We start from the raw sequence: 19156 nt of genomic DNA, 5'->3' as shown, positions 1-19156 counted from the left end.
TCCACCCCCATGCTTCACTCTGGGCATGCAACAGTCTGGGTGGTACGCTTCTTTGGGGCTTCTCCACACCATAACTCTCCCGGATGTGGGGAAAACAGTAAAGGTGGACTCATCAGAGAACAATACATGTTTCACATTGTCCACAGCCCAAGATTTGCGCTCCTTGCACCATTGAAACCGACGTTTGGCATTGGCACGAGTGACCAAAGGTTTGGCTATAGCAGCCCGGCCGTGTATATTGACCCTGTGGAGCTCCCGACGGACAGTTCTGGTGGAAACAGGAGAGTCGAGGTGCACATTTAATTCTGCCGTGATTTGGGCAGCCGTGGTTTTATGTTTTTTGGATACAATCCGGGTTAGCATCCGAACATCCCTTTCAGACAGCTTCCTCTTGCGTCCACAGTTAATCCTGTTGGATGTGGTTTGTCCTTCTTGGTGGTATGCTGACATTACCCAGGATACCGTGGCTCTTGATACATCACAAAGACTTGCTGTCTTGGTCACAGATGCGCCAGCAAGACGTGCACCAACAATTTGTCCTCTTTTGAACTCTGGTATGTCACCCATAATGTTGTGTGCATTGCAATATTTTGAGCAAAACTGTGCTCTTACCCTGCTAATTAAACCTTCACACTCTGCTCTTACTGGTGCAATGTGCAATTAATGAAGATTGGCCACCAGACTGGTCCAATTTAGCCATGAAACCTCCCACACTAAAATGACAGGTGTTTCAGTTATTTTTTCCAACCCCTGTATGTGCAATGTCTACCATCAGGACCAACATTACCAAGTTAAAAGCTATTTAGTAGCTGCTCCAGAACCAACATAATTAAACAAATAAATAAAATTAAATGAGATGGCAAGGTAACTGCTGCTTAAGATAAAAACTAGACTTACTACTTTTTTATATTTACATTACATTTTTCTATTTTATTAAAGTTTATTTCAATTTGACATTATTTCTGAAGCTCATTTTTCTTACATATAATTGACCAAGGTCTTGCTCATGTATATCAGTCAGTTTCTATCAGGTGTCATAAGTGTTCACATGAAACTTCGACCCAGAGTTTTTTAGGTAAATGTGCACTTACTATATTTGAAACAGCTCATTGTCTTACTTAAAGGTCTAAGGTCACAGACCTGTCCGTAAGTACTTTAGTGACTTTAGTGCCAGGAAGTTGCAAAGGAAAGGTAAACAATGACCTCAGTAACCTTTGACCTCTCTGTACAATCCTCATCAACATCTATTGATCCTGGAGATTCTTGCAGTTTGGTGTTTGTGTGAAAACATCTCATGATGGGTATCAGTGGCTGCTGGGTGTAAGTCAGAGAGGATATATGTGCTCTTCATTTATTGTTTGAGGTTTTTTCGGCACAATCCATGAAGCAGGAAAGGCCAGAATGTCTCTTCTGCTTCGAGAACACAGACAAGGGCCAGTACAGATTGTTTAAATATCAGTTCACCCAACTCAGGTAAGCGCTGTTACAGATGTTTCACAGTTTCACAGTTTGTATATTCTTGAAATAATTACCTTACTGAATTAATGAATTTACTCACAGTCTTTGATTCTACATCAGTTCAGACTTTCTGATAGAAAATGTCAGTAATGTTGTGCATCTGCAGTTATTTCAGCATGCTCAAAATGATTTTCTGGTCATACTGAAGTTCTGCTGGAAAACATGTTTCTCAGGGCTGCCAGGATTTAGCTTGTTTATGTGGTCCTTCTCTCTCCTCTTTAGTTGTGCCAAGGAAAATGAGAATAATTTTGTTGGTCTGGATCTTTGCTGAGGTCGCTAGGACTTTAGTGCTTCAGCCAAGTAAGTATTAAAACATCTGCATAGAGAGAAATAAATAAATCTGGTTCCTGTACATTTGACTTATCAACTGAGACCCAAATGGAATAACTTTTTGATGATTTATGGAATTTAGTTTGTTTGACCAGCACAATCCATAAAATTAACAAAGACTAATGAGAATTGCATTTAAACACATTTTGCCTAAATGAATAGCCACAAACATTTGTTCTTATCATGTGTTTATTGAACATGCTATTTGTTTACAAATAATGAGATGAAAAATCAAAAAGTCTGACATATCCTCAGGGATCCTTTAGGGACTAAAAAGGGCTTATTCGTTAGTAGAAGAAGAATGCCTTTATTTGTCATATATACATATACAAGTGTACAGTTCAATGAATTACTTTTTTGCATATCCCAGCTTGTTTGGAAGCTGGGGTCAGTGCGCAGGGTCAGCCATTGTGTGGCACCCCTGGAGCAGACAGGATTAAGGGTTTTGCTCATGGGTCCAACAGTGGCTGTATAGCAAAGCCTGGATTTGAACTGGCAATCTTCCGAGTGATAGCCCAAAGCTCTAGGCTTTGAAGATTCTAGGCTACCACTGTCCCTGTTAATGGTAATATGTGACAGTTAAGTGGCCTGCTAGAGTAGGTTCTACCTGCTGTCAAATACAAGTTGTCAAATTTATATGCATTTTTTTTTGCATGGACTGTATATAAGGACATAAATGTAACTATATTTGCTCAACTTTCAGCATAGGCACAATATGTTAGTTTAATATAATGGCCTGGATTAATATCAAACCAAATTTTAGGTAAGTTAATCAAAAAGGTTTTACATCAAAGGTTTTACAGACTAAAATCTAAGTTGGACACTTTTGCAGTCCAGTGATGCTGGCAAGAAAACCTGGCTGGTAATCGAATTCCAATTAATCCCAAAGGTGTTCTATGAGGTTGAGATCAGGGCTTTGTGTAGGCCACTGGAGTTTTTTTTGTGGGTGGCAATAATCATGCTTCCCTAAACTATTTCTATAAAATTGGAAGCATGATAGATTTTTTTACCTGTTAGGAATGAGTGTGGCTGAAACTGATTAATTGGTTTTTTTTTAATACCATTTATACTTTTGTTACATGTGTAAGAGTTTTTTAGAATGTGTATAATCATCTACAGGTCTGAATGGATCAGTGCTGCAGAATTCCTCATTGGTGGGTGAGACCTGGACTGAGTGGAATCCTGATGACCATCATCCTCATCATGCAGTGAAGGAAGAAGTGCTAAAATGGGAAAAAGAGCCTGGAACTCAGATCACTGTTACAATTAAAAAAGATGAGGAGACAGACACTGTACACAGCATGAACATGGAGAAAGAAAAACATAAACTTCTACAGCAAAAGGAGAAAATATTAATAGAGGAGCAGGGAAGACATAATGAGGATACAACAGGCCAAGAGGAAGAACAGGGGAAACAAGTGGCTCACAAGACAGTGTTCGTTATGAGAGTGAATAAGACTGGAGATGAAAAACAAATTAACATGTTTGATAAAAGGGTTAAAAATTCAAATTTAACAAAGGAGACCTCCCTGGAAGAGAACGAGGATGGACGTCCATCTTTTTCACCACCAACAGTTCATCCAATTTTTAATCAGAATAGCAGTTCTCCCACCACTCACTTCTCTCAGTCTTTCTCACCCACCACAATTTCACCTTCGTCTACTACAACACAAAATTCATCTGCTATTAAGTTTAACCCTGAAGCTAAAGACCAAAATATGTCCCTTTCCACCACTGAACCAAATCACTTTTCATTTAAAACAATAACATACAGTCCATTGAGCAATGTAAACAGCACCAGTGATGACTCCTATATGGCTCAGACTGAAACCAATTCCAAACCCCACCCCAAAAAGACAGATGATGTTGCTCTAACAGCGATGACAGCTCGGGCTGGCAAAACAGTCACAAGTTTACCCAGAATCTTCAAACCCAAGCCACAAAGCAAACATCCAAATGCAAAAAAGAAAGAAAAACAGATGATAAAACTAAAACCCAAAAAGAAAGAAAAGAAAACCAATACAAAGCCTGTGAAAAAAGTGAAGCAGATGAAAAAGATAAAACAGGAAAAACATGAGGTGACCACTGGGTCACATTTCCCTTACTTTGAAGATCACTACTGCCCACCACACTGCAACTGCTATGGGAGGTACGTATTAAATTAACACTTCTGTATGTTTGAGACCTCACATGTGACACCTATTAGTGCAGCTATTTCACAGGCTGTAAACAGAGATTGGTCAGCAGATGAAATAGAGTGTGGTGATTAACACGATTGCTTCAACATTCAGTAAACAGAGCCAATAATTTACAGCAAGTTCAAACCCGATCATATCTTACTCTTTAAGGTTTTGTTTAAACCCAATTTAAGACCAATATTAATTATGAGATTCTTTTTCCTTCAATAAAAGCCAAAAGCATTTACAGCATGTAGTAGAGACTTTTATCTAAAGCAACTTGCATAAGTGCTTCCTCAGTAAATACTTTTCTACTTCTGTACAAGTAGACAATGGTGTAAGTAATATGTAATTTAGCTAAAAGAAAAATTGAGGAGGGTGAATGTGAAATAATTCTTAAAGACTACACATTGTGCCTTGGTTGTTGATTGAGCACTAATAATTAATTTAGCATTCAGCCTAACCCGAAAGCTCCTTACTACAGATATGTGTTTTCTTAATAAGGCTTATAAATAGTACAAACTACTTCTATAATTAAACACATTTTGCAGTGATTTGATAGACATAATAGATCGTGTCTAAGTTCAGTTGCCACAGTGACGGGGAGGAAAAAGTCTGCACTCAAGAGTTCTGGCCCTATATAACACTTTAGGACAAATAAATAAATAATAACACATTTAATATTATTTTTATTGTGAGTTACTTTCACTTGATACAGCAAATAAATTGGTGGTACAGGGTGCAAAGCAATTCTTGGGACACAGATGAATTTTGTAATTGTACAATAAGAATAAAAAAAAAAACAAGTTATATGAGTATCTATCTATTTATTTAGCCTGATGGGTCAAAATACACTGATCAGCCATAACATTAAAACCACCTCCTTGTTTCTACACTCACTGTCCATTTTATCAGCTCCGCTTACCATATAAAAGCACTTTGTAGCTCTACAGTGACTGACTGTGGTCCATCTGTTTTTCTGCATGCTTTGTTAGCCCTCTTTCATGCTGTTCTTCAATAGTCAGGACTCTCCCAGGACCACCACAGAGCAGGTATTATTTAGGTGGTGGATCACTCTCAGCACTGCAGTGACACTGACATGGTGGTGGTGTGTTAATGTGTGTTGTGGATCAGACACAGCAGCACTGCTGGAGTTTTTAAATACCGTGTCCACTCACTGTCCACTCAATTAGACACTCCTACCTAGTTGGTCCACCTTGTAGATGTAAAGTCAGGGACGATCACTCATCTATTGCTACTGTTTGAGTTGGTCATCTTCTAGACCTTCATCAGTGGTCACAGGACACTGCCCATGGGGCGCTGTTGGCTGGATATATTTTTGGTTGGTGGACTATTCTCAGTCCAGCAGTGACAGTGAGGTGTTTAAAAACTCCAACAGCGCTGCTGTGTCTTATCCACTCATACCAGCACAACACACACTAACACACCACCACCATGTCATTGTCACTGCAGTGCTGAGAATGACCCACCACCCAAATAATACCTGCTCTGTGGGGGTCCTGTGGTGGTCCTGACCATTAAGGAACAGCATGAAAGGAGGCTAACAAAGCATGCAGAGAAACAGATGGACTACAGTCAGTAATTGTAGAACTGCAAAGTGCTTCTGGTAAGTAGAGCTGATAAAATGGACAATGTGTGTAGAAACATGGAGGTGGATTTAATGTTATGGCTGATAAGTGTAGATGTAGCATCATACATTGTGGAATGTGGAATAGGTGCAGAACTGACTAGGTTCTAAGTTTACCTCCTCTAAAATGTAAGTTTACTATTTACTTTTTTTTTTATACAGCAAAAAATTGGTTTGACAAGCCGGTAAAACAACACACAGACACATGAATTTTCTTTGCAGTTAAAAAAGGTGACTGAGGAAAACAGCTGAGAAATGTCACATAATTAAAAATAAACTTTTGAATAAAGTCTTAAATGCTATTACTGTCTGCATGTACAAATCACTTATTTAAACTTCATATACAATATTGTTGGATCAGATGACACTTCACATAAAATGAATAATTATTGTAAAAAGCATGCTGTCAACTAAAACCGATCTTAAAAGACTCTTTGTTTTTACAGGGTGGTGCAATGCTCAGACAAAGAGCTTGAAAATATTCCTTATGGCATTCCATACAACTCCCGCTACATCCTCCTCATGAACAACCGCATTAACAGAATTCCACTGGGGCTTTTCTCTGAATACCTTTCCATGGAATTTCTAGTGCTCAGCAACAACCGTCTGACAGACAGTTCCACTGAGGGTGCCTTTGAGAATATACAGGCTCTAAAGAGGCTCTATATGGAGCGGAACCTCCTCCAGAGTGTCCCTGCTGACCTGCCGGTCTCATTGGAGGAGCTTCGTCTTGATGGGAACAGACTGAAAGTTATGTCAGAAACTGTCTGGTCTTGCTGTCCAAGGCTGCTCATTCTCAGCTTGAGCAACAACAGTTTAGAGAGTGGCTCATCCTCGATCCCTGATGGAGTTTTTTCACCACTAAGTAGTCTTCGCACTCTCAGCCTCTCGCACAACAGTCTCACTTCCATCCCCCAGCACCTACCACTTAGCCTTCAAGAGCTTTACCTTCGTGGCAACTTTATTCAACGCTTCCAGGCAGGAGTTTTTCAAGGCAAGGCACAGCTCCTGGTGCTGGACCTTAGCGGCAATAAGCTGACCAACAAGGGCTTAGGAAAGGACGCGTTTATTAATGCCACCCGCTTAGAGAGTCTTAACCTGGAAGGGAATGTTTTGAAACAAGTCCCTAGCCACCTTCCACACACTCTAAAGATACTTAACTTAGAAGGGAACTCCATCTCTAGCATCAGCAAGGCCGCATTACTGTCTCTGCCACACCTGGAGCACCTTGGCCTGGCACGCAACAAGATCTTCAAGGTTGTGCCTGGAGTGTTTCGGGTGCTGCCGTTGCTGTACCAGCTGGATCTTAGCCACAACATGCTGCATCAGGTCCCACGTCAGCTCCCAGCCTGGCTTATGTACATTGCCCTCAACAATAACAAGATTCAGACAATCCCTCGAGATGCGTTTTGTTCGGTCCAACAAACTGAGGACCCCAAAAATCGTTTGGTGAAGGTGCAGCTGGAGAACAATCTTTTAGACTTGACCAGGCTGGACAGCCTAACTTTGAGCTGTCTAAGGGGATTTCAGGTTGTGCACTTCTACTAAAGCAGCAAATAGTCATGGAGAGCAAATGTTGTTTATTTAATCCTTCCTTTATCTTCACTAACTGTTTTACTCTAGTCAAGATTGTGATCTATCTGGAGTCCATCCCAGAATTAGCAGAAATACACACTGGTTAAGATTACTGTTCACTGAAGAGCAACACATTCACTAATTTGCTTATAATTCGGATAAGACAGTATATTTATCTTCATTTTTATCTTTTTATTTACTTTAATTTTATTTCATTTCAAGTTTTGTTGGAGCCACATGTCTCCCAATGCACAAAGCAATCTAGCAAAAAACCTTCCAGAAATCGCTGAATCAAAACCAGGATTCTGTAACTGCTACACACAAGCTCCTTAGCAACTGTGCCACTTAGGACACAAATATCAGACAAAATAATGCATCAAATATCTACCATGTCATAACTGTTAAACATCTGTCTTTTTATTTCATTATTCATTACAAAATTAAATGTTTATGCCTAAAATGCTAATACTAGCCTAATCCTATAGTAGTAGGCTAGCTTACTGCAATGTTAAGTATGTTGTCTAAGTGTGTTCCTTGTCATAGTTAGAAGCTCAATGTAATGTCAGTAGCGGTAGGAATCTCAATTTGCATTGTAATATTCTTAGTGCTTATTTTCATTGTAGCCAAACCTTTTAAAACATTTTCAAAGTGAAAGTAAAAAGGCTTAAAACATACTACAATATCAGCCATTGTGGCTGCTTCCACATCTGCATCCAATACAAAGCATTGTGTCAAATTATTGCTCTGTCAATAGTCTCATTACTGATTGATGGGAGATGCACCCAATTTAGTCCATGTAAACTAATCATGCTAACAAACTTAGCAAACTTAGTATCATGCAGGATTTGGTATTATTAATTCTGTCTTAATTTACATTATGTTGTTATTAGCAGTTTTACATGTATATTAAGGTAATCTTTGGTTTTGAACTGCAGCCAGCATTGGAGATTCCAGGTTTCTGCATGCAGTTAAAGGCAGATTGCCAACAACCAGTTTTAAAAAGAAAAAAATATTATACATAAGCATAAACCAGTTAGATTTTAGTGTTTATGTGAATTATCATAATGTATGTAATTTATTTAATAATAATCTAGGGCATATAAAGCCATTGTACAGCACCCCTGAGGCCAAAAGAGTTAGGGGCCTTGCTCAAGTGCCCAACAGTTGTTGGGCGACAGCCCTCCAATTGATAGTCCTAAGCTCTACCCACTAGGCTACTGCTGTTATTCATTAGTAGTCCAAATTAAGTATTTAATAACCATAATTTTACGTAGGTAATGTTAGCAGATATCAAACATGCTCTCTAGTTTGAATCGCTTTGCATTACTTTACTAAGTTGTAAAAAGGGCTAAAATATTTGATGACCTTTTCGTCCTCTAATAATGATTTAGATATTTGGGTATAACTAAAATAACATGTTGCATACATGACATTGGTTACACAGCCTCATGTATTTTTTTTTCTGTCAGAGGTACTTAGTATGTCTATAGTAGTACTATACACCGGATTTCACCAGGCAAGTGCTTGTAACTTTTTTTTAAAACACACTGTTTTGTATTCATGGCCCTTTATTCAAACTAAGTAAAAAATACAGGGCCATTACTGTCTCAACACTGTAACCTGATATTCTTTTAATATTATGAAAATAAATACCCAATTTTCCAAACCAAAATGCTTTACAATAGGTATGATGTCATTTGTGTGAGGAACTGTGGGTGGTTTTGCCAGTTCAGTTCAGTTTAAAATGGTAGTCTCATCTAACTATGAAAAATTTCCAAGTGGCACTAGGCTCCTACTAGTTCCTGATCAATATCTTCGTGACTCTGTCATCTAATAACTGGTGGGTCAACCAAATCTAGCCAAGTTGGTGGTAATGCCATACAGTTTTCACTAGCTTATAATGGTCTAAAAGTTATTTAGAGAAATAGTTAAGGCCTCCTTAACATTAAGGAGTGCAATTAACACCCCTACCCACCGGAGGGCAGAGTCCCCAGAATTTTTGCGATGGTGTGCACTGGAACTGTTTCTGAACAGTAAGACAGATCTTTATTCTGGTTATATTTTTGCTATCTTGTGTATCTCTCTTTGGACTGTGATACTGGTATTCATTACTCTTTGTCTAATTAAACCTGGACTGTGTTTTTGAACCGTTCTTTCTTAATAAACTTCTGTGAATGGAATCAATGTCTCCAGCCCCGTCCTGAACCTCACACCTCTAAAGCTTTGTTTATCTGTCTCTTAGCTCTTAGGGGGGCCCTTGTAAAGAAGCACCTTTCCAACTATGCATTATGCACCATTAGCCAATTAGCTTAGTGTCAGGCGGTTGATTGGTTCAAATAAAAAAAAAAAAGTTTGCTTGTTCAAACCAGTTATTTACATTTCAATAATTTAAAATATTTAATTTAATGTTTAGGGTTATAATGTGTACAATCATTGATTTGAGAGTGTAATGTGACTAAAGGTAAGGATCTTGAGAGGTATGAGTTAGTCATTAACCCACAGCACACCATCCAATATACAGTACATTCTTTGAGGCGTGGTAGTTGTCAGGGAACTGGGCAATTTGTTCAGAGTTAAAATTGATGTTGCCAATTACACCTACATTCTTGAGGAAAACATGTACCTGAACCTAAACAACTTTGCAACTAAGAATTGGCAAAGCTGGTAGAAACTGAGTAATTTCTGTAATTAAAGCAAGATGCAGCTAAATAAGGATTTACATTAAAGGACAAATCACTTTTTAATTGTTACTTTGTGCTTTTTATTAATTTGTAGAACATCTGAATAAACATGTGCACTGATTTAAGCCTTACCGGCCACGTTGCCACTGTTAGGGAGCGCTGGGAGACTTGTGGAATGATCAAAAACATTTGTTTTGAAACTTTTCACAGGCGATGCTCTCAGGACTGGTATGGAACAATAATAAAAGGCTAAATCTATTAGGAGCAAAGATGGTTTTAAGCTTCATGACTTTGGGGGGGGGGGGGGGGGGGGGGATGTGAGTGAATAGTCTAACATTTGAAGAACAATGTTTCTCAATATTGTTTGTTTGTTTATTAGGATTTTAACGTCATGTTTTACACTTTTGGTTACATTCATGACAGGAACGGTAGTTACTCATTACACAAGATTCCTTCATCTCACAAGGTTATATCAAACACAGTCATGAGCAATTTTGTATCTCCAATTCACCTCACTTGCATGTCTTTGGACTGTGGAAGGAAACCAGAGTGAACCCACGCAGGCACGGGGAGAACATACAAACTCCACACAGAAAGAACCTGGACCGCCCCACCTGGGGATTGAACCCAGGACCTTCTAGCTGTGAGGCGACAGTGCTACCCACTTAGCCACCGTGCCGGCACGCCCTTTTTCTCAATATGATAGCAATAACAAAATTTGTTAAAAAATTTTTTAAACCCAGATATTTTTATACTAGTAAAGGTGTATCAGATTTACATTTACAACATTTAGCAGATGCTTTTATCCAAAACCACATACAGTATTGTGACAGTATATTGTCTAAGCAATTGAGGGTTAAGGGCCTTGCTTAAGGGCCCAACAGTGGCAACCTGGCAGGGGTGGGGCTTCAACCAGCGACCTTTTCATTACTAGTCCAGTAGTTTAACCACTAGGCTACAACTGACCTGTGTCAGATGTCTGATCAGATCAATGTCTTTGTCATGCTCTTTTTATCACAATTGTCAGAATACCAGAACTACATGATGTCATTAATATGTTAGTCATTGCAGTATTAAGAATGGTCCTCCACCCAAACATCATCTGGTTGGTAAGGGTCCCATAGGGGTCCTTTTTGATTATTAATTGGGGTACAGGGAGTGATAAAGTGTACAGAGCAACAGATTGGCTACATGCAGTAGTCAGGTGAAGCTTTAGGACTATCCCGGTTAAGAGTTTGAATTCTGGCTCTGCCATTCTGCCACTGTTGTGCCCTTGAGCAAGGCTCCTAACCCTCTCTGCTCCAGGGGCGTCTATTCTATTCTATTCTATTCTATTCTATTCTATTCTATTCTATTCTATTCTATTCTATTCTATTCTATTCTAATTGCAAAGGTGCAAAGCCACTAAGTTTAATTGTAGATTAGGTGTGATTTTATACCTTCGGCACTAGGTGGCAGAAGAGCATGAATGTTATTGTGCTACAGGTAGTCTTACTGTGTTAATTACTGTAATGATGGTATTTCTATGCACTTCTGTTTGAATAAACATAATTGTAATAAATTACAAAATTCCATTGCAAAAACACTTGTATTTAAAGATCTTATAATGTAAAACCTACACTTCCAAATGTAGTAAAATGTAGTAAATGTAGTAAATCTGACTGTGGTTCACTTAGTAATCCTGAGTCAACCATAAAAAAGTGAAAGACAGTGGAAAATATAAAAAAGGTTTCATGCATATAAAAGGAAAAGAGCACACAACAGGTCCAATTTGCGTGGCTGGTGAATTCCATGTGTCTAATAGCACTGCAGCTACGTGGCAGTGCAAGACAGCTGAAGGGAAAAGGGGGATGGGAGTGAAAGAATGGCAAAAAAGGATAGGAGAAGACAGGAGAAAAGAAATTTGGGGCGAAGGTGAATAGCTTCTCCAGTGCTTCCCTTAAATCCAACAGGACCATGATCAATGATTATATTCTCTTTTGTATTTGGTCCATCCTTATTTGCTACGTACACTATCATACCTGGCTGGATTTCCATTATTCCAACACCTTTCTCTCTAAGCCTGTGCTTCTACTATTGTTTCTTTTACCCTCACTGCTAAGTTTACATGTTAGAACATTTTTTATGGAATGGCTAGTGCCAAATATTATTATTATTATTATAATTATTATGGGGAAGGTGTATCCTCTTCAGCAGCCAAGATATTTCTTATTACATTCAATGGTTTAAGTCAGGGTTTGTTTTAGGTGTAACATCTAATTCAGTTTAGTGCTTTAAACAGTAGATATTGTCTCATAGCGCCTTGGCAAGACCACAAATAAACTTTCCCTAGAGGTAGGTGACAGTGGCCTAAAAAAGCCCTCCCTACTGGTTATAAGTAAACACTGAGAGAAAAATACAGGCCCAAAAAAGGAATGAAACCCTTGTACTTCTAAAGAATGACAGAATGGAGGTTCTTATATGCCCCTTTTTCCATTGCACACTATCCTACCATGCCATATCTAATGTGCACAAGTGTATCTGTGAACTTAGGAGGAGTTCACTAAAGATAAGATTGTGATGGCATTCTCCACCAAATGTTAAGAGCAAACACCTAATGGCAAATGCAGCAATAGCAAATTGCTCACTGCAAATGTTGTGCTCATTAGATTTAGCCTGGAAGGAATTCACAGCTGTTCCAGTTTTCTACATTTGTGAATAATGGCTCTCATTGTGGTTTGCTGGTGTCCCAAAGCCTTGGCAATGGCTTTGTAACCCTTTCCAGATTGGTAGATTTCAATGACTTTGTTTAGCACCTGTATTTGAATCTCTTTAGAATGTGGCAGCATGTGCTGCTTTTTTAGAACATCTAGCCTGCTCCACAATGCTTGACAGGTTCTATTTAATTGAAGGTTAGATATAAGAAGTCTGGCAGTAATCATGTCTGGATGGGACTCATTAAATTTAACCCAACTGTCAAATAAATATGGTTAACTGGTTGATTTAGTAGCTATTAAGGCAATTACTTTTCACAGGGTAATCTGGGTTTTTAATACAAGAACTTGTTATTTAAAACCTTTATTTTGTATTAACACATGCTGCCTTCATCTTGTATTAAAATTAGCTGGAAAAATCTGAAATATTTAAACGTGAGCAAAAATACATTAAGTTGGGAAGGGAGAAATACTTGTACATGACACTATATATAAGTGCATATATGTATATATAACTGTTTATGCACACCCACACACACACACACAGTGTAAAAGTGAGGGTAAAGGAGGATCCACCAAGCAAAGAAAATATGTGTTGTGGCTCCTTACTTCATGCCAAACCTTGTGAAAGAATTGGCAATTTGTTCAGAAAGAACATTTCTCAGTGCATCATTGCAAATTATTTAGGTCTTTCACCATCTAATGTACGTAACACTGTGAAAATATTTAAGTATTCCAAAGAACCAAGTCTTTGTACAGCAAGGCCAGAAACAACTGTTGAATGCGCATGACTTTGAGTCCTCAGGCAGCATTGCATGATTGCGATTAATATAGCCAAATGGGAACATGATTACTTTAAAAAAAATTGTCACTTAACAGTTTACCATTGCAACAAGAAATGAACCTGAAACTCTATAAGGCAAGAAAAAACCATAGATCTAAATTCTGTGAGCATATGCTGCTCTCTAGGCCTCAGCTAGGCCTTTAGATGGACCTGAGCTCATCCCTAATGATTAAAATGTGTAATTAATAGGGAAGGTTAGGTAACACAGTGGGAAATATGCCTTTGTCTAAACTTTGTGAGTGTGTACTAGGCATCAAATTCTAAATATGTTTATATTTTCAGATTACGATTTGTTTGTCCAGTGAAAACATTGAGAATCCTCCTGTGTGCTTTGTCAGGTGAATAAAGGTTCGAGGGAGTGACCTAATTACAATTTTAGTTATTTCTGCATTTTTTTAAATGTTCCAACTTTTTTGCAGATGGAGTTTGTATATGGTCTTTGTTTTGTTAGCTAAATTTGCTTACCAATTGAATTTGATTGTTTTGTTCATTTATTAGGATTTTAACGTTATGTTTAACACTCTTTGGTTACATGGAATGTAGGACAGGAATGGTAGTTACTCATTACACAAGATTCATCAGTTCACACAAGGTTATATTAAACACAGTCATGGACAATTTTGTGTCTTCAATTTACCTCACTTGCATGTCTTTGGACTGTGGGAGGAAACCGGAGCACCCGGAGTAAACCCACACGGACACAGGGAGAACATGCAAACTCCACACAGAAAGGACCCGGACCGCCCCACCTGAGGATCGAACCCAGGACCTTCTAGCTGTGAGGCGACAGTGCTACCCACTTAGCCACTGTGTCACCCAAATTGAATTTGATAAACTAGTTGAGTACGCCAATGAGACAGTTACTTAGCTAAACTTTCTTTCTATAATAAAATATTGTTAAACTGTTAAATAAGTGTGTGAACACATGCACTCTCTGCACATAAAGAAAATAAACTGTGATCAACAGGATATTTGGAGACCTAGACAAGATCACGAGTCACACATGGCCCTGAGCTGCTATAACATCACATTAATCTACTTAAAAGGAAGCAGATTAAATCTGGGCCAACACTGTTGATATTTCAGTACAATTGTGATATACAGTATGTGGAGCATCAAAGCAGCCACAGCGGCCTGTAGGTAGCGGTTATGCAAGTGTTCTCATTTCGATACAGTGAGCTATTTTATTCCAGCATGGTTTGAATAGTTGTTTTATTGAAGACAGACCATATCAACGTGCTGTCCGAGCTCATAAAACGTCTGTGCGTATTTGACAGAGCAAAAGAATGTCTAGGAGGAAAAGGAGAAAAAAAGCCAGGAAATTAAACCACACCCTGGAAAAAAACAAAGACCATGTCTGAAGTTTTTGGGTCAGTCATTTTAATAAGTACAAAGATATTTGTTTTGTTTTGTTCAAGGGAAATTAACTGCTTCTAACTTTGCACAACAGTTTAGGGAAGGCCTTTCCTGTTCCAGCATGACTGTGCCCTTGAGCAAGATCTATAAAGACATGAAGCCCTGACCTCAGCACCAGAGAGCAGCTGTGGAATGAACTGGAACATCAGTTGAAGATTTCTTGACCAGAATCAGTGCCCAGACATACAAATGCTCTTATGACTGAATGGGCACAAATTCCCACAGACATACTTTACAGTTTTCTGAGAAGCTTTCTCAGAGGAGTGGCTGTTGTTATAGCTGAAAAGATCACCTAAAGGTCACTCTAATATAATACTATTTGTTATGAGTTCAGCTTACTAAATAAGTTAATAAAAATAAACTTTCTTTGACTAGAAATGTAAAAGAAATAAAATAACGTGCTTAATTAATTTTCAGAGTTTCATTAAATTTTACTTACTTCATTATTATTGTTATTATTATTATCATCATTATTATTACCTTATAACCCATGTTGCACAGTGGTGCAGCTAATAGCGCAAGTGCCACATAGCAACAGGTTTAATCACTGCGTCTGTGCACGTTTTCTCTAGGTACTCTCATTTGAACTTTAGCAAAATCGGCATAAGTTGTGTTGTCTGCCCTTAATTGTCCCTAAATGTAGATTATACTAAATAGATAAGTGTGTTGTTTTACACTTTGGTTACATTCATGACAGAAACGATAGTTATTAATTACACAAGGTTCTTCAGTTCACAAGGTTATATTGAACACTGTCCTGGACAATTTTGTATCTCCAATTCACCTCACTTGCATGTCTTTGGACTGTGGGAGGAAACCAAAGCACCCGGAGGAAACCCATGCAGACACGGGAAGAACATGCAAACTCCACACAGAAAGGACCCGGACCGCCCCACCTGGGGATTGAACCCAGGACCTTCTTGCTGTGAGGCGACAGTGCTACCCACTGAGCCACAGTGCCGCCCCCAGAAATGGGTAATGTAGCTTAGCTAATCATAATCAATATGTTAGTAAACTAGTAAAAATACCATTTGTTACAAATTACTATTACTGATTTTATCAAATGGAAGTGCAATGCAGTCAAACATCTCTGTTAAACCTACATTATCTAGCAAGCTCGCTATCATAATACACATGTAATTTTCATAAGATTCATAATTTCATTGTTTTAATGTCATAATAAATTTAGAAAGTATTTTATTATGTTTAAGTGTATGTGATGGAACAAATTAGTGTGTTGTGTCCAGTCCAACATGAGGGGAATACACACTGGACAGAGAGCTTATTCAGTACTTACTTAATCACACGTAGAAAGCAACTAAGAGTTTTCAATCCATATTTGGCTTTTTTGACATGTAAGAGGTAACAAAGCACCTGGAAGAAATCCGCCCAGACACAGGTAAAGATGTCAATTTCCTCACAGACAAAGACTAAAAGCCAGGATTAAACATATTAGGCTGTTTGTAACAGTATCACCTTATGACTGCTTAAATGGTTCAATGTAAATAAAATATAAATAAAATACTTGCAGTGTTATTTGCCTAGCATAGAGCTGTTTATATTAAACCTTATAAAAATATAGAAAAAGTAGAAAACTGTGCTGTACCAGTAGTAGGAGTGAGATGGCGCCTGAGTCAGGGAAGATAAAAGCTGGAGAGAGAGAGAGAAAGAGAGAGAGAGAGAGAGAGAGAGAGAGAGAGAGAGAGAAGTTACAGACAGGACCATGGGAGCCAGGCGGACCTCAGTATTCACACGCTTCAGTTTTAGACACAAATTTGTCTAAATACACACTTTAACCTTTAGTCTACCTCCATATCTGCATCCCACAGTGTGTCTCTGACTACTTTCTCAGTAGTGCATTTAATGCTTGCAAAAATGTAAAAACCTTAGAAAAAGTTTTTCTTCTGTGCATAAACAGTGAGAAGTTAGATGAGTGTTTGATGCCTTATGTCCTTTCCAGGGTGCATTTGCTTGTACGCTATGGACTTAATCAAAATACAGCAGCTGCTTCTGAGTAAATAAATGTACTCACATACCAATAAAAACCTAGAGGCTCCACAAGGGGTTTTTGCTTCTAAGGATAGACAAGAGGGGATTTCATCACCCTCATCAGCACATGGCTTTATACAGTGACTTAACATTATTAGTATTTCATTGTAATGAATTGCAGGACAGCACTAACAGTAAATACCAAAGTTCACTGCAGAAGTAAAAGTTGTAAAAAAGTAGTGTTGTTGTTATAGTTACTTGCAATTCTCTCATTAAAAATTATTAATTTATTTATTTTTACTAATCAGCCTTGGCTTAATGTGCAATACTAATCACTTTACCACTTTACTATTTAATCTATCTATCTAATTAGGTCAGGGTTGCTGTGGTTCCAATTGCACAAGGCAGTCACCAACTAAGGACAACTAACAATTAACCTCACTCACTCACTCACTCACTCACACCCATGAGCAATTTAAACCAAGGCATTTATCTAACCTAAATGTTACATAATGTTTAATTTGTTTTAATTAGGTATGATACCTTAAAATGCATAACATTTGGTATTTCAATTATACTGTAGTTGCAACTTTGTGGCAACAATTTGTGGAAGGTCCCTTTCTGTATAAGTTGGACTGTGGACTAAGTAAAATCCATAAATAGTGAAGAGTTTTGTGTGGAAGATCTTGTGTATCAGGTGCAGCATTATTGTTGGGATTTGTAAATACTGTTTAAACTTAATAGCATTTTTATTAGCGACACAAATCCTGTTAGCACTTGCTTTAGGTGTACAGTTTAAGATTAGAAATGTAGCCGCTCAGGTGGCGCAGCGGTAAAAACATACGCTGTTCACCAGAGCTGAAATCTCGAATACATTGTATCGAATCTCAGCTCTGCCTGCCTGCAGCTCTGAGGCTGAGCGGCCACATGAACAATGATTGGCCTGTTGTTCAGATACGGGCGGGATTAAACCGGATGGGGACTCTCTCTCAGACTAGTGAGATTACGACCTCTGCTGGCTGGTTGGTGGCGCCTGCACGGAGATGGGAAAGGAGTGCGGTAGAGGGTGTGGCTCTCCGTGCACAGCGCTGTACTGCACTGCACTCGTCAAGTGTAGGTGATAAGATGTTCGATTGCTGTGCACGTGTCGGAGGGGCCGTGGAGCAGCCTCGTCCTCCCCAATCAGGAGCAGGGACCAGCATTAGTGAGAAGATTCGAATTTTTTTTTTATGCACAGTGTGTGTTAATCTTTCTCCAGTGTTTTAGTAATGGACACTTTCAGATTACAGACCACTGTTGGCTTTATATTTTTGGGTGGGGGCACTGTTTAAAAATCCCATGTCCTATAGGGGTCCCGTTTTAGTGATAAATGTGGTGTAAAGGGGTGTGACATGTACAGAGCAACAGACAGTCAAGCATTATAATTATAATTAAAATAGTTATCTGTATGGTAGGTGTAGCTTATTAAATAATCAATGAATGTGTGTTCCAGACAAATACTTGAAGTGCTAGGTGCACCTTTTCAGCAGTCTAAGCATGTCCAATCTCAAATAGAAGGGGTTTCTCAATATATTGCTGTAAAAGTCACATTCTACATTTAGAAAAGCCTGTGTATAATTATGCTTATCTGTCACGCGATGACAGCAGCTGGTAGCAGACTGGACCCTGATAAAGCAATCTACGTCCTGATGTCAATCCAGCTTATTCTTGGCCTTCCTCCACAAGCCCTTCATAACACTGCATTTAATGTTGTGTAGTAGCTCATTTTCTGTTCTGGCCATTAGTTTTCTGATTCACTTGTTTTTAAAAGTCTTTGTTCAATGTCCAGGTTTCACATCCAGTTGTGACTACTGGCTAGACCAAGGCTCTTATCAAGTGTAGTGTAGTGATAGTTCACTAATTCACTTGTTTTTCCATATCCTGTGTCAATGTGACCATCACTGCCATGCCCCTTGCCACTCTCGTCTTGTCTTGAGTCCACTTGTTCCAATCCTCTACCTTTCACCATTGTCTTTTCACCAATCCTGAATCCTCTAGCAAATCCTTGTATTGACTTTCTCATCACTTGTTCCTCAAGGATGTTACCTACCTTTCTGAAAAAAAAGAAGAAACCAGCATTCGATAGTTGTCAGTCCAAGCTAGTTCAATTCCCACATACTGATTTTTAGTTCATTTAAAATGGTCAGTGCTAATTTTACGCTAGATTAGTTGGTAATTAAGCACTGATTTACGTATGTGGGGTCATGGTTCAAACAGGAAAATATAGGCTAAGAGTCTCAAAATAC

The 19156-nt window shown here is 38.6% G+C and overlaps 1 protein-coding gene across 1 annotated transcript; it reads left to right on the top strand.

The window, feature by feature from the left end:
* Positions 1–1754: 1754 nt before the first annotated feature.
* wu:fc23c09 lies at positions 1755–7221 on the top strand. Its single transcript, XM_063008439.1, has 3 exons — positions 1755–1818; positions 2968–3997; positions 6120–7221. Exons 1-3 carry the CDS (start codon positions 1755–1757, stop codon positions 7219–7221), a joined length of 2196 nt encoding a protein of 731 aa, XP_062864509.1.
* The last annotated feature ends 11935 nt before the right edge of the window (positions 7222–19156 follow it).

Source organism: Trichomycterus rosablanca, chromosome 1 (assembly GCF_030014385.1).
Source record: "Trichomycterus rosablanca isolate fTriRos1 chromosome 1, fTriRos1.hap1, whole genome shotgun sequence".
NCBI classification, from domain to species: Eukaryota; Metazoa; Chordata; class Actinopteri; order Siluriformes; family Trichomycteridae; genus Trichomycterus; species Trichomycterus rosablanca.
This window is presented reverse-complemented; position numbering and strand designations above follow the sequence as displayed.